The 14,379-nt window shown below is 37.7% G+C and overlaps 1 protein-coding gene across 6 annotated transcripts in view; it reads right to left on the bottom strand.

The window, feature by feature from the left end:
- GRM8 (glutamate metabotropic receptor 8) overlaps window positions 1-14,379 on the bottom strand; it is a 691,970-nt gene that overhangs the window by 352,210 nt on the left and 325,381 nt on the right. For all 6 annotated transcript variants that reach the window (XR_005652362.1, XM_039860780.1, XM_039860779.1 and 3 more), the window contains one exon: window positions 13,189-13,326. Coding sequence is in view for 5 of the 6 variants with exons in the window: in XM_039860780.1 (XP_039716714.1) it covers window positions 13,189-13,326 (138 nt within the window). In the remaining variant the exon portion in view is untranslated. The remainder of the gene's footprint in view (window positions 1-13,188; window positions 13,327-14,379) is intronic.

The following is a 14,379-nucleotide window of genomic DNA, read 5'->3' as shown; positions in this document are numbered from 1 at the left end:
CAACTTGTCTATACACTAAAGTTATTAAGAATAAGAAGAACAAAATTGTTTGCCCATCCTCATAAATCATTTGTCCTAAAAGGTCATCTAAACATTTGCTCAAACCTGCAGCCCTGGGAGAAGAATGTGAGTCACGCAGCCAGTACAGCATGCTGAAGTGGGGCTTTGTGTCAGTCTTAGGACGATGCATGCAGATGGAGATGGATCCCACAAAGAAATCAGTTAACAGGAACATTTCTGTCATTAGGCAGGGAAGAAAAAGCTAAACAGTCTTCTGGACTACTGAAGTAAACCTTCATACCGGTTAATAAAACCCATTGGGAAGCACCAAATCAGAATTCCCAGAATGCTGGCCATGTATTAAAATGTAAACTAATTCTCCTGAAAAAGAGGGGGTAGGTGGGCATCTTAAACCAATATGAATTATTTGTTTTTCTGCTATTTTGGATCAGTTATACCACTGCTCCTTTTCATGGATACAAATATACAAAAGAGGGCTTCTGTTTCATAAAAGCAACTCAGACAAATGACACGCCTCAGGGTGCTGAACCTGAAGTTGGCAGACCGCCCATTCTCTGTGCTCTGGTCTGCTGGTACTTTTCACTTCCACAGCTATCAGCCTGCTTCAGACCTATGCCTTCTCTCCGGCTAGGGACAAAGAGACAATCACAGTGGAAATCCTTCTGCATGCTGCTAATAAGCCTATTTAGAGTCAATGAGAAAGCCTCATTTTTGCACCAATAAAAGACTTCATGAGTTCTACTGAATCAGTAAAACTGAAATGTTTCTGTGCTCTCCTTGTCCTCATTTTATCAGTCTGAGAGGGGATGTTCAGCAAAACATTGGACACGAGGACCTCTATGTTTCCTTCCCTCTCTAAGGTCCTCTGATTTTCTATTGGCTAATAGGATTTGAATTTTATTTAAATTATCACATATATTCTGATGGATTCCTGAGCTCTTCAGTTTTAGATAATCTCACTGCGGTATGCTGGATCAGCATATTTGGGATCTTGACTCTCTCTTGGCAAAGAAGTGAATACTGCTCCCATCTAACTGCTTAGCTAACATTGCCTACATTTTTTATGAAAAAAAAAAAATCCAGGTAGGAAACGGATGTAGAGCATATTTCCACCTCCAACACCAAGGCTAGGGAAAGCTTTGGCGTTTCATAAACCATGAACAAAGGGAAATTCAAATCAGCATTTTAATGTCCTTAATGAAAGATAGTAATAATTTTCCCAAATGAAAATCTATAATTTGACCACAGTGGTGTAAGCAAATAAACCTACAGCTAAAATGTTCTGTATGGGTCAATGGTTTAATGGAAAATAATACAGGGGTGGAATGACACCACCTATTGGTCAGAATACCAACTTTTTCTTAACAGCCACATTCCGAGTCAGTTCATTGTTGAGACGTAGAGGAGAGGTGCATAAAAAAGTAAGTCCCGTTTCTAAAAACAATACAAGCTCCATATTTAAACTCAATGTTTTAGTCATAGAGCATTTTAATAAAATAAGAGAGAACCAGAATAATTCGAATGTCCTTTATGAAAGATAAATATACCAATAACAACTACTATCATCATCACCAAAATCTAGAGACAGGAAAAATCTAGCAAGAATTCTTATAGGTTAACTTACTTGCCCAAGATTACACAGCTAAGATGCAGTGTCTGAATGTCTAACCAATGAGGCTGTGGATTTTACTAGACACAGAAAACATAAAAACACCTAGTTCCTCTTAGGTCTTATAATTTAGTTGATAAACTTGAAAGTGTTTCAGCAGGTTTCATTTACACTGCAAAGAAAAATGCTTAGGTAAATGATTGTCTGTCTGGGTAACAAGTAGCACACCGCCATCATACGTAAAATAATATTTTCATAGACTAGAGGACATATTGTTTAAAGGAACCCAGAGGTGAATTATTTTGATAAATTAAAGACCATTCTCTAATATGTGTGTTTTATAATTCTGCAACTTACACAGAAATATGTCTCAGTGAAATATTTCTGAAAAGCTGTATATCTGTTTAATTTTAATAAATCAAATCACATTTTATATTCACTGACTATTTAAGAAACCTGTGGTAAATCCATTTACTATAAACAATTTCTCTTCATTGCAAATATTAACCTCCTGATTTATTTTAGAATTTTAATTTTTTTCATATCTTCTTAAAATGAGACATGTTCATGTCATGTTAAATAAATCATTTCCACTTATTGATAATACATTGCATTAGGATGCTGTCAGCTACAACTAATAGGAAATACAATGTAAAATGACTTTAAAAATGAGAGGATTTATTATTATTTCATATTCGAGAATGGAAGGGCATTCCAGGGCTGGTTAATTAAGAAGTTCAAAGATATCGGCAGTGAGAGAGATTCCTTCTGCTTTTCTACTGTGCTATCATCAGCATGATTTCCCTGCTGCAGGTCCAGCCCCTAATTGCAGACATAACAATGACCAAACTCCCACCTTTCATTCCATGAAGGGTCCTAGAAGACTTTTCCGTCTATCTCCTTGACCAGAACTGTATTACAAGTTACCCTGTCAACCAAAGCTGGCAAGCAGGATAGGACCACCATAGTTGCATCAAACCAATCAGAATTAACTTGGTTACATGGGTTATACACTAAAACAAAATTTTTGCTGTTGGATAAGTAAGCAACAGTACCTGTTGTACTCTTAGCAGGCAATGAGCTTTATGCATGTTATCTCCTCTAATCCTCCCTTACTATCTTATGTTAGTCTGAATACAAGGTTGCTAGCTAAGGATGAGAAAACTTAATTAGAAGCATCTTGACCTATCTCACATTCCTACAGGAAAGGCATAGTTAAGGTCTTGATCACAGTCAGAACTCTTTCCACTGGTCAGCTCTGTTCCGTCTACACGTCATTATCATTTTTCCAGGCCAACTTTCTTCTCATGGTGAAGAACTTGATAATCTCCCCAGCTTCCCAGCTCACAGCCTTACCCAAAACCCCCAAGAGAGACCAATTTTTCTCTTTCAGTTCTGGTTTTAAATACGCCTTGGAAGGATGCTGATGATCCATCTTGGGTCAAGCACCCAACCTTAAACCAATCAGTTGTAGCTACAGAGACAATGAGGAAGGAATTAGGGTTGTAGATCACAGGTATGTCCTTAGCGGATCCACTCAGGGATATTGAGGACAATTCCCAGGGAAAAAATTTAGAATCCTCTACTTCAACACATTCCCTAAATGTCAAGTCTCCTCAACTCTGACTCAGGCCCTCTGCAATTTGTCCTTCACATACTTTCTGGGTCTATCTCACCCAGCCTTATTTACTGGCTAGTGAATCCCAACTTTGTCTCTACAGAAAAACCTCTTTTCTAAGCTTCAGACTCATATAACCAACTAATTAGATATCTTTCATATCCATCCACTTTTCTCCATTCCCAAAGCAGCACAACCATCGTAACCTGGGATACTATCATCTCTGGAGGAATTACTGTAATATCGAATGGGTCTTTCTTCCTCAGTGTTACTCCTTGCCAGTGTTATGCTACAGCCGGGATAATCCTACTAAAATGGAAATCCAATTATGTCACTGATCTGCTTAAAACCTTTTAGTGCCTGTTCATTGCCTCTCAACACAAATTTCAACTCCCTCATGAGGCACATAAAATCTTACACGGTCTGTCCTTTCCCTAGGTCTCTGTCCTTCTCTCTTATTATTCTCCCACCCAACTCTATACCACGGCCATATTGAAGTTGTTCAGTTTTTCAAATTGCTATCCTTGCTCTTGTCAACTGGCCTTCGTGCTTCCCTTGGTTTGAAATAATCATGCTCGTCACCTCTTCATCTCGTCTATTTTCTGCTCATGTTTTATTCTCAACTAAAATGATACCATTCTTCTCCCCTACACTACCTTAGGTATCCCTGATACATGCTCCTATTCACCAACCATAAAACATTTCATGGTAGGGATGTGACTCGATATTCATCTTCTCGATTAAACTATAAGCCCCATGAGAGCAGGGACCATTTCTGTTTTGTTCACCAACATGCCCTTGACATGTAGTAGACAGTGCCTGACCAAAAGTAGGCGATAAATAAGCTAAGTTGAATTCATTCATTCAGTCGACAAATATCTTAAGGAAGCGTATTTGTGCCAAATGCCATCCTAGAATGTAGCAGAGGACAAAATGAAGTACCTGCCCTCGTGAACCCTGTGTTCCTGTGGGGAAAGAAAACCAACAATAGACTAACAAACCAATAAACATGTTTAAATTGAATGAATGAACATATTCTTAACTGATATTTTCTATCACATTTTCCAAGTTTTCATTGTTCTGTTACCTCACAGGAGGTCATATGAATGTATAGTATTTTCCCTTGCCCCCCAGTAAAATAAATGTAATTTTAAAAAAATACAACACTACGGAGTCGTGGCACTTATCAGGAAACCAAATATTCTAATTAGAATTTGACTGATGGACACAGGCCTATATATGTTCCTAGAGTCATAATGTCATCTCTGTATTAGCAGGTAGTCAAAAATTAAAGACAGATAAACTACCAGAATTAATTTTATCTGAAATTATAGTAAAGGCCCTTGTAATATAATCATTTGTATTGAGTTTCTTCTTTCCTTAAAAATCCCATTCAATCAATTAAAATATTTGTCAAATGCATGGCAAATTAGGCCCCATGCATCATATCTACATGATTAGAATGGAGAGCAAGAGGACTATTTTGCCATCATTTTTGACCAATTAACTAATTTAACAAACATATAATGCTAAGCATATTCTAAGTCTGACCTAGTAGAAACTTACAGACTAATCTCTTCATTTTTCTATTGTCTTTTTCATAAAATATAAACTCCTTGAGGAGAAGGACTGAAGAAGTTTAGCGAGATACAGAGTTTTAACAAATGCCACAAGTAACCAAAAAATAAGACTCTACAGGAGGTTTACTCGGCCTCAGTAAACTCTGATCACATTTCATTTTATATCTCCTTCGCCCTAATGTATCCAATTCTTTGTTCAGTTAGATAGTTTTCTTTGTTTGGATGTGTTTCTGAATTAGTGGTAAATCTGTTTTATTTCATCAAATCATAGTAGACACGTATTCCCTCACATCCCACGGGTTTGAAGGAATCCCAAGGAAAAGCCTTTTAGAAAATACATATTCCTTTCATAATCCAAATAATTAGCCTCTTGTATGTAACTTTTTTGTGCTCTTTTGGGGGCGGGGGCGGGGATATCACATTTTCCTAATGTCGAGTCATCTGTATATTCTTTCTTTCTTTGTTTTGTTTTAATAAATTGGCTCCCTAAATTGAAGTTTAATAAGCACCGAGGGAAAGACAGTTTTTTCTCATGCTTCTGTACTTTTCTACACCCTCCTTCATCTTTACTGGCCCAAGTCTTACTGTGGATTTTCAAATAACTGGTTCTCAAAAATGCATAACTCTCAGTTGATTGCCTATATTCCCTTTTCCATTTCTGAGTTCTCCAGTGTAACGTTCCAGAGATCATGTTCGTCCAGACACGTGTGAACCCCAACCAATCAAGCTAATGCCAGAGTCCACTGTACCCTTTGCAGGAAAGGATTCCTAGACTCCCAAATTCATTTTCGTTCTATAGAATGGGTGTTTCCTCTGTTTTAAGTTATTGCCTGAAAAATGTGAGACTTTATATACTCTTGAAGTTCATTCTAATCAGAGAGTACTTCCTTATGCTTCCACAACCATTAAGAATACTGCTTACTTCTCAGACCAAGAGCATCTGACCCCGTTAGTAATCGGTAAGCTTCACAAAGAGGGAATACATGACCTTAAATGGCTGTTGGAAAAACATGCAGGCCACTAGACCAGGAAAAAATAGTGGAATAAATGAATAAATGGGTCAGTGTGACTCAGTCCCTCGCTGGGAAAGGCCTTCAGAGCAGGAAAAGATTGAGAAAAGAATCAAGTGTCAAATCAGATTTCGGTCCTACCATCACCGTCAGGTAGCTATATGGTTTTAGACAACTCACTTAAGCCAAATGGACCTTAATTTTCTTTTCTGCAAAATGAAAGAATTGAGCAAAAGGGTCTCTATGGACCTTTGCAATTCTTTTACTCTATGTGTGCTTCTGACAGACAGTGCAGTTTTTTTAAGTTTTTAGAGTATTTTTGGATCCTTACATGACAAACTTTGCTATCTACTTTGCAGATTTTGGAGATACAGGTGCATCTGTGTACATTTCTATAAATTCAGTAATTAAGCTTCCCACTTCCAAATTTCCTAATGAAGAGACAGGCGCGCGCGCACACACACACACACACACACACGTGCACACACACTACCGTATCTTTACACTTTACTGATCTAAATACTTTTTGAAGATTGTATATAAACACAGGCTTTTGATCATAAATGTTTGCATCTGACAAAGGTAAAGTCTTATTTAGATGATCTTGTGTAGGACACCTTGGGTTTATCAGTAATCTTTAGCATAGCTGAATATGTATTCTACTAATTAAACATCAGATGCTGTTGCTATCTCTATAAACTAACTCTAATACCCACTGTTACTCAAAGTGAGGCCCAGAGCCCATTGACATCCGTATCACCTGGGACTGTGGGAAATGCAGAGTGCCTCACCTCAGAACTATGAAATCAAAATTTACATTTTAACCAGGTGCTCAGGTGATTTGTATGCACACTAAAGTTCTCAAAGTGCTACAATACATTATAGTGCTTCTCACATTGCTTTAAAATAGATGATTTTTTTTTCTATAAAGGAATGAATAAATGAGCAAACTACCTGTAACTTAGCGAAGTGAAGAGCAATAATTCAGCGTCACTGGACTTAGAGTTATAGAAGCTTACAATTGATAGTTTCTCCTATTTTTTTTTAACATAATCTTAGGTCTACTTTTTTATTAATGGCAGGGGGGTAGGGAAACTGGATTAAAAAGTTTATTCTATTCAAGACCCACTTGCAAATAGTACATATATCACTGAAAATCAATATGAAGAATATTAAAATATTTACTGTTTTCTATAGGATTAGGTAACAACCAATATATTATTTTTATTTTACTTTATAGCTAGTGATTTTAAAATTCCATAATGCATTGCTGTCACACATAAAATATCATAAAGAGAAAAAATGCTTTTCAACTATATGGTAAAAACTCGATCATAAGTAAATAATAAAATAAATTGAGGATATAAATGTCAAGGACAAATTCAAATAAAACAGATCAGGATTCTAGATACAGCTCTGAGACTATGATTTTTCAGCAATTCACTTCATTTCTCTGAGATCTATTTTCTTCATCAAGAAAATGAAAAGGTGATCTTAATTTTACATCCTGTCTCCAAAATGTTGAAATTTTATATGTCTGAAATCAATGCCTGTTTTGTCATTGCACATGCATCTATTGAAATCAGTATGGAATCTCAGATGTGGCATGAATAAGTCATTCTGGGGTTTCTGCTACTTTACTCACTAAGAACAGAAGCATGTGGGCTAATGGCCACCTCATGGTGCTAATGTAAAGAGATTGTCCCCAACAGAGTTTTACTCTAGGCAAGAGGCAAATGGGGATGACAGAACACATTTTAACACAAGGAAAGTTATCTTAGTTTCCTTTCATTCTAGACCACCAAATTAAATTCTGTAAATCTACCCCCCTCCCTAACTATCCAATTCACTCAAATGGTCTCCATGAGTCCTGGGTGAATGGGTGAAAACTTTCACTTTTCACAGTTCTCAAAGCAGGCGGAAGACTGTTAAGGGGTAGTTAAACCTGAAAAGTTACCTAGTTCCTCTGGCTTTAGAAAATAAATTGACAAGCTTTTCAGGGAGCTAATTATTGAGTCTGCTATTTGGTTCAGTGACAAAATTGCTTGTTTGTGAGAAGAAACATATCTGTGCATTGCTTTTTCCATTACCATTATTTCTATCATCATAAATAAGAATCAATAGGCCATTTCAAGTAGCATCTGCTCACCACCATTTAGCATCTGAGTGTCAGGCATATACAGGCTAAGCGGCAATGCCCCAACTGCCTGGCTGAGGATTAAACTCCAACAGACAAGGAAAGTACTTCAAATTCGTAAGACAGTGTATATGTGTATGTGAGGAATGTGAGGGCAAGGGTGGTCTATTCTTTGTCTCTATATTTGTAGCACAGTGTCCAGCACAAGGCAGGCTATCCAAAAATGAATAAACAAGTGAATGAAAGATGAAATAGATGGATGGATGGATGGATGGATGGATGGATGGATGGATGGACGGAGCAAAACGAAGGTTTTAAAATGCTATATAAAACCAACTGGATTTATAGGATTGGTCAAGTGATGTTGTTTAATAAGGGCAGAGCTAGTCACAATTCCTGATGGAGAAATAAAAGCCACAGCACAAGGTGGCCAAGAGGGAGCCTGTCTTTGACGAGTAGCTCAACTGCGCATACTCAGGTCTCTGCAATATTCACTATCAGGCCTCGCTAAAAGACAACAAATCAGAAAGACGGTCATTAAAAAAATTAAGTGAGACCTCAAAAGAAACTCTCCCCACTGCTAGTAGTGACAGCCTTGCTGAACAAAACAATGTTGGGTAAGGAACTGATCAGAGAACAGATGAAAAACAGAAAAAATGAGGTGAAAGGGAACAGTGGAAGAGGAGTTGAGGCAGAGGCCTGAGTGGGGAAATAGGTGTGTGAAAAACGTACAGACAGAGATGAAGCTCCTGAGGGAAGGTGCGGGTGTCTGTTGTGAGGAGTGCAAAGGCATTAAGTCTGAGAGTAGAACAAAGGAAGGAAAAAAAGAGAGGTCAGATAAATGTCTATAAAATAACACCCATCACCACTGATAACAAGTCTAAAAGAATCCTTTTTTCTTCTTGAGAAGACAAAGGGAATTTTAAGTAGGATTAAGTAGTAGTAGCTTTCAGAACTCAGCAGCTCTCAGAAGCAATAATAACTACATAAATAGCTAAGTGGATGGTAGGAATTATTTCACTTTGGAATTTGGCCAGCATATCAAAGTTAACAGTAATATCACATCTTTTTGAAAGCTTTCCTGAGATTCTAGGAGGGAAAATCATCTCAGAAAACTGTGCTGAGTTAATTTTAGGAAAAGGATGTTCCTCACTGCTTGAAGACATTCTAGCTCCTGAAAATTGATATGACAGAAGCTCTCCCTGCTGAGAAGCGCTCTCTTATCCATGTAAATACATTGCCAGTATTACCCTCAATGGAAGCAAATAATTACATTCACAGATTATCATTGCTCAAGGTAAAATTTTACAGAAAACATAACTCACAAATGATGCTCTAAATGCAGCAAAAAGGACCTTGTAGATATCTTAGTTTCACAGAGTCCTCACCTTTTTGACTCATTGTGGATGGTTAAAATGTAAACCTTATAAGGCTAAATTTTGAAACTTGCACATCAGTATGCACTCATTTCTGAATTAGATGGAATTGGACAATTGGAAATGTAAATAATTTTCACACCCCAGACACTCCTATCCATGAATATCCTGTAGATTTTTCTTCTTAAGCACATTTGACCATTAACATACTAGACCATCTTCTCTCTTCCCCAAAAACAGAGATGAAAACTGAGTGTTGATCGTCATTTGGGGCACGAGTATCTTCTCTCACAATCTGGAAATGTTCATGTGTTACTGTTTTTTTAACAAAAATTAAGTTAGGATGTTGTAATATTTATTTATTTTCTACCCAGAGACAAGTTATTTCAGTATCACCCACAAGGGAATTTGCATGAAAATCTGTTTACTGACCCTGTTCCCTAAGGGTACGCTTGCCCTAGCACTTGAAGTAAACACCATTTTCCTTGAGCTAGAAATAGCTCTCTCTAATTGGACAGATTGTTACAATTTTAGTAACACCCAAAAAATCAGAGGAATCTAAAGCCGACATGGCGCCACATCAGGATTCTACCCAGTTCAGTATTTATAACTGAAATAAGCATCCAATACACACACCATCTTCAGATGCTAAAGGGACATCTATACACACATCAACATTTTTGGAAAAAACAAATTTAGAGAAACGGTCTGTTTTAACAGTCTGAAAACTGTTAAAAAAGTCACGTGATTAGTTAATAACTAATTTCCTGCCAGTTTTATTATATATAACATACATTAAAAAAAAACTGTGCCCATCCATTTCTTTAACTGGTAGAGTTTCATTAATATGATCTAAACAACAATAGGATATAAACGTGTAGACAATCAAATTCAGAATTAGGAATTCAGAATTAAGTACAGTGTAAAATATACTGGAAAGTAAAACACAGAAGGTACTCTATGTGTAAACTGTCCTTTCAAATCCTATAAACTGGCCCCTCTTTATTTCCCATTATTCCTTAATGTGCACCCTCCTCCCCAGTAAGCTGGGCCTCTTCGCTGTTCTTCACACACTTTATGCCATGTCCTTCTCTATGTCTTTGCTCTGCTGACCCGCCTGTTCCCTCATCTTGGATGCTCTTTCTCAAATCTTTCTTGTTATCAAGATTCCCTTTCTCTATGAAGCTTTGAATTTTACATCTTGAAGTTACAGTCACACATTTTCTGAACTCCCTTAATATCTACGTCTAAATTTAGCATTTAATTATAGGATTTTCCCCCTCTGTTTATGTATGTGTTTGCCTGTATCTTTTTTTTCTCAACGGAATCACATTATTTAAAGATAATACTTTCCTCCTTATGCTTCTCCCTAAAGTTTCTGTCAAGATCCTACTCCATATGTAATTTCTTTTCTCTAGTATTCCTTCTGAATACTAGGTTTATTTGAAAACATGCTAAAATGTGCCCTATCCTAAAGAAAATTTCTGCACCCCTGCTTCTTCCTCAAGTTCTCCTACTATATCTACTTTCTTTTTCTGCCAAACTTCTTGAAAAAGCATTTTCTCCACTTCTATTCCAGTTCTGTCTCACAACTTGTCTTTCTATCACACTTCCATGCCTCGGCCATCTCACCTGCAACCCTGGAACTGCTTGCACCCCATTTTCTCTCCTGGAGACACTGGAGAAGGCTTTGGCTCCCAGTTCAACTAGGTTCCAAACTCAACGTGCTCAGTTTCCTTTCCTGGCCCCCGCCCTAGAATCTTCAAGCGTCCTCCCTCATCTCTGTTCAATCTCCTGTGGCAATTGCATCTCTGGCCCTGTCTTTAACTTCCAGGTCTCTACCTGCCACTCCCTAATCTGTATTTTTAGTGCTGAACGCTTGGTGGGGTCCCAGACCTTATGCTGCCACCTGCTGGGCAGTTCATGGGGCTAGCTCAAAACTAAATTCACGTTAGTCCCTCCAACCGTATCGTTCCTTCAGTCTTCTGTGTTAGGTACATTTTTTAGACCTAGCTGGTAGAGATTTCATATTCAGAACTCCATCTCTTACTACTATCCCCAGTGTTCATCACTCACCAGTGAATATAAATACTACCTACTAGACTTCTGTCCTCTGTGATCTGCCCCTAACTCACATGTCCTTATTTGAGCTGTGACTGTCCATCACCGGAACTACTGGACAAGCCCTAACTGACCCTTTTCCTTTCTCTCCCCTGATCACCAATCCTTACACTTCAGCCAAAGGAACCTTCTTGAAACAGGCTTCTGAGTAATGCCTTGTATAAAAAACCTCAAGTTGTTCTACTCTATATGTAGGATAAAGCCCAAACTCCTCAGCTCTGGAGCTTCTAAAAGGAACTTCAAGACTTTGCGTGACCTGACCTCAGCCGATCTCTTTAGCCCTATTTGCCCTCACTCTTCCTCTCACTCACTTACCTCAGTCTCACCCACTCTAGACTCCTTGAACTTTTTTCTGAACATTGGACAAAAGAGATTTGCCCTAGATCCTGGAATGGGCCGACCTTATATCTTCACATGGCTGACAGCTTCTTGCCATTTAGGTCTCATCTCCAACTGCCATCTCCTTGGTGAAGCATTCTCTGACCATGCAATGTAATTGCCACCCTCCCTGCCAAGTCCACCTGGTCCCCCTTTCACATTTACTCTGCTGTATTTCCTATAAGCATGTCTCAGCATCTGGAAGTCTCTGTTCATTTATATGTTTACTTAGTGTCTGTGTCCTCACGCTTGAATGAAAGCTCTGTGAACACAGACAGTCTCCCTTCCTCACCCCAGCTCCTGGAATGGTGTCTGGCACACAGTGTGGCATCAAATTTACACCCCCATCCTCACTCTGCTTATATGTCTGCTCTAGCATTTGTCATATTATATCTTTTATTTGAATGACTATTTCTAAGGGAAGTGAATAAAGGGAAAGAAAGATATATAAAAACATGGGAGTGAGGGGGTAGAAAAGGGAGGGATGTATGATTATAAAATACTCATTCAAGATTTATAGTATTCAGTGTAGAGGATTTATACATCTTTGTTAAAATTATCCTTAATGTTTTGTCATATATTTTTTAATCATAGTATTAAATTTCATCTTTCACACATTTGTTTTTAATATATAATGCCACAAATATATAATGGATTTAAGAAAGATATATATATATATATTGGCCTTATATCTGTAACTTTGTTAAGTTTACTAATTAGTTCCAATTTTTTAAATTCCATAGATCTTTCTATATATACGATCATGTTATCTACAAATAAAAAATGTTTCATTCTTACATTCAAAATATGAACATTTAATATCACTATTATTTTAAGCATAAGATATAGAAAATAAATTACAAAAAAATCATAGCTGCTAATGCTGTGGAAGATGAGGGAATAATAGTATTACAGGGGACATGAATGGAAATAGTTTTTAAAAAACACTGTCTTATAGCAACTTATTATGATCCATCATCTTCACTACATTTTAAGCTCCTGGAGAGCAATATCACGTCTTGCTTATTTGTCCATATCCCACCAACCCTAATAAAGTGCTTTGCCCAAAGTAGAACACCGATGTATTTTTTTCAATAGGACTGAAATACCCCAGTGTCAGTCACATGGCACATGCCCAATAAATACTTGTGGTTGACTCTAAGAACCAAGGAGTACACCTAAGTTTGTTGAACGATCAGCGTATGCTCAGCCCTGCTGAGAAACTAGAACAAGAGACACAAGAAAATAGAAAATGCGCTCATCATTATCCATATAGAAAAACTTCATTTCTCAGGTAGTGATAAAACAAAGCACCAGGGAAAACATTTAAGTAGCTACCTGTGCATTTCTTTATATGACTGTTTCTTTTTCCATGTGATCCTAATTTGCATCCAAAATTCTCCTCCCAAAATTCTGCAAACCACACATTTCTTCGATTATTGGCAAGAGTTCGGCTTCGAAAGTATCGATCAAACCCTATTTTAAAAAAGAAAGACATGGTTTTAATATTCTTTCAAAATCAAAACCAAATACTATCAGAGGTTTTGAATAGGTATTATGTTATATTGCAATCACTGCATGGAATGTACACACACACACACATACACACACACACACACACAAATGTGGGACAGCCAAAAGCTTCCCTAAGGAGCATCACTGGACAATACCTCCATCCTCACCATTCACCATTCAGGCACCTGGCTCTAGGGATAAGCATAACAGAAAAGCCTGTTGTTGATGTCATCATCATGATCTCTTCCTCTCCTCTACATGTCCCATGGAAGCTGAATATTCAGAACCAACTCAGACTTTTCTCATTCTTCTCTATCTCTCTCCTACAGGGGTTAATGTTCCAGGCTTCTATGCTCCTACCCACCTCAAAATTTATCTGTCCTATATGTCCCATTTTTAGCTAATTCAATTAACTAATCAGTACTAATGTAATCTTCTAGAGTCATGGGTAATGGGCTAAAGTGTCAGCCTGCTCGGGTAACGACCTCACTGAAGGGAGACCACCTGGAAATAATGCCTAACTCGAAAGGATAATGGGAAAGGTAGAAATTTCAATCACTGTCAAGACCATCGGCAAAGATATTCGGGAGACAGACTGCCTTTCAGGGATGCTCCACAACTTTGCTGTTGCATTTATTTTACCCACAGGGTCAGTCCAGCACCATGTCTCCATTTTCTATAAAGCAAGCACTCTCACTCCAACCATGCTGTAACCATCATATATGGCCAGGGAAAGACACAAGTTTAAGGGGCACCATCATGGAAGTGGCTAATATCATGGAAATATCTAAGGTCAACTGTAATTTCCTTTCTTAAAAAAGTCTAATAGGTACTCTTGATAAAATATGTACATTCTGAGTTAAATAGCTACTGTCTTGGCAATTCTGCCATCAGAGCTAAAAATTCTATCCTGAGTTATCAATAATGGATGCATTTCATCATACGCTGATACTCTGGTTTTGCTTTTGAGTTGTGATTTAACTGAAGTGAAACAAATTCTCTACGATGCGTCCT

Source organism: Pteropus medius, unplaced genomic scaffold, assembly GCF_902729225.1.
Source record: "Pteropus medius unplaced genomic scaffold, Ma_sr-lr_union100, whole genome shotgun sequence".
Taxonomy (NCBI): domain Eukaryota; kingdom Metazoa; phylum Chordata; class Mammalia; order Chiroptera; family Pteropodidae; genus Pteropus; species Pteropus medius.
This window is presented reverse-complemented; position numbering and strand designations above follow the sequence as displayed.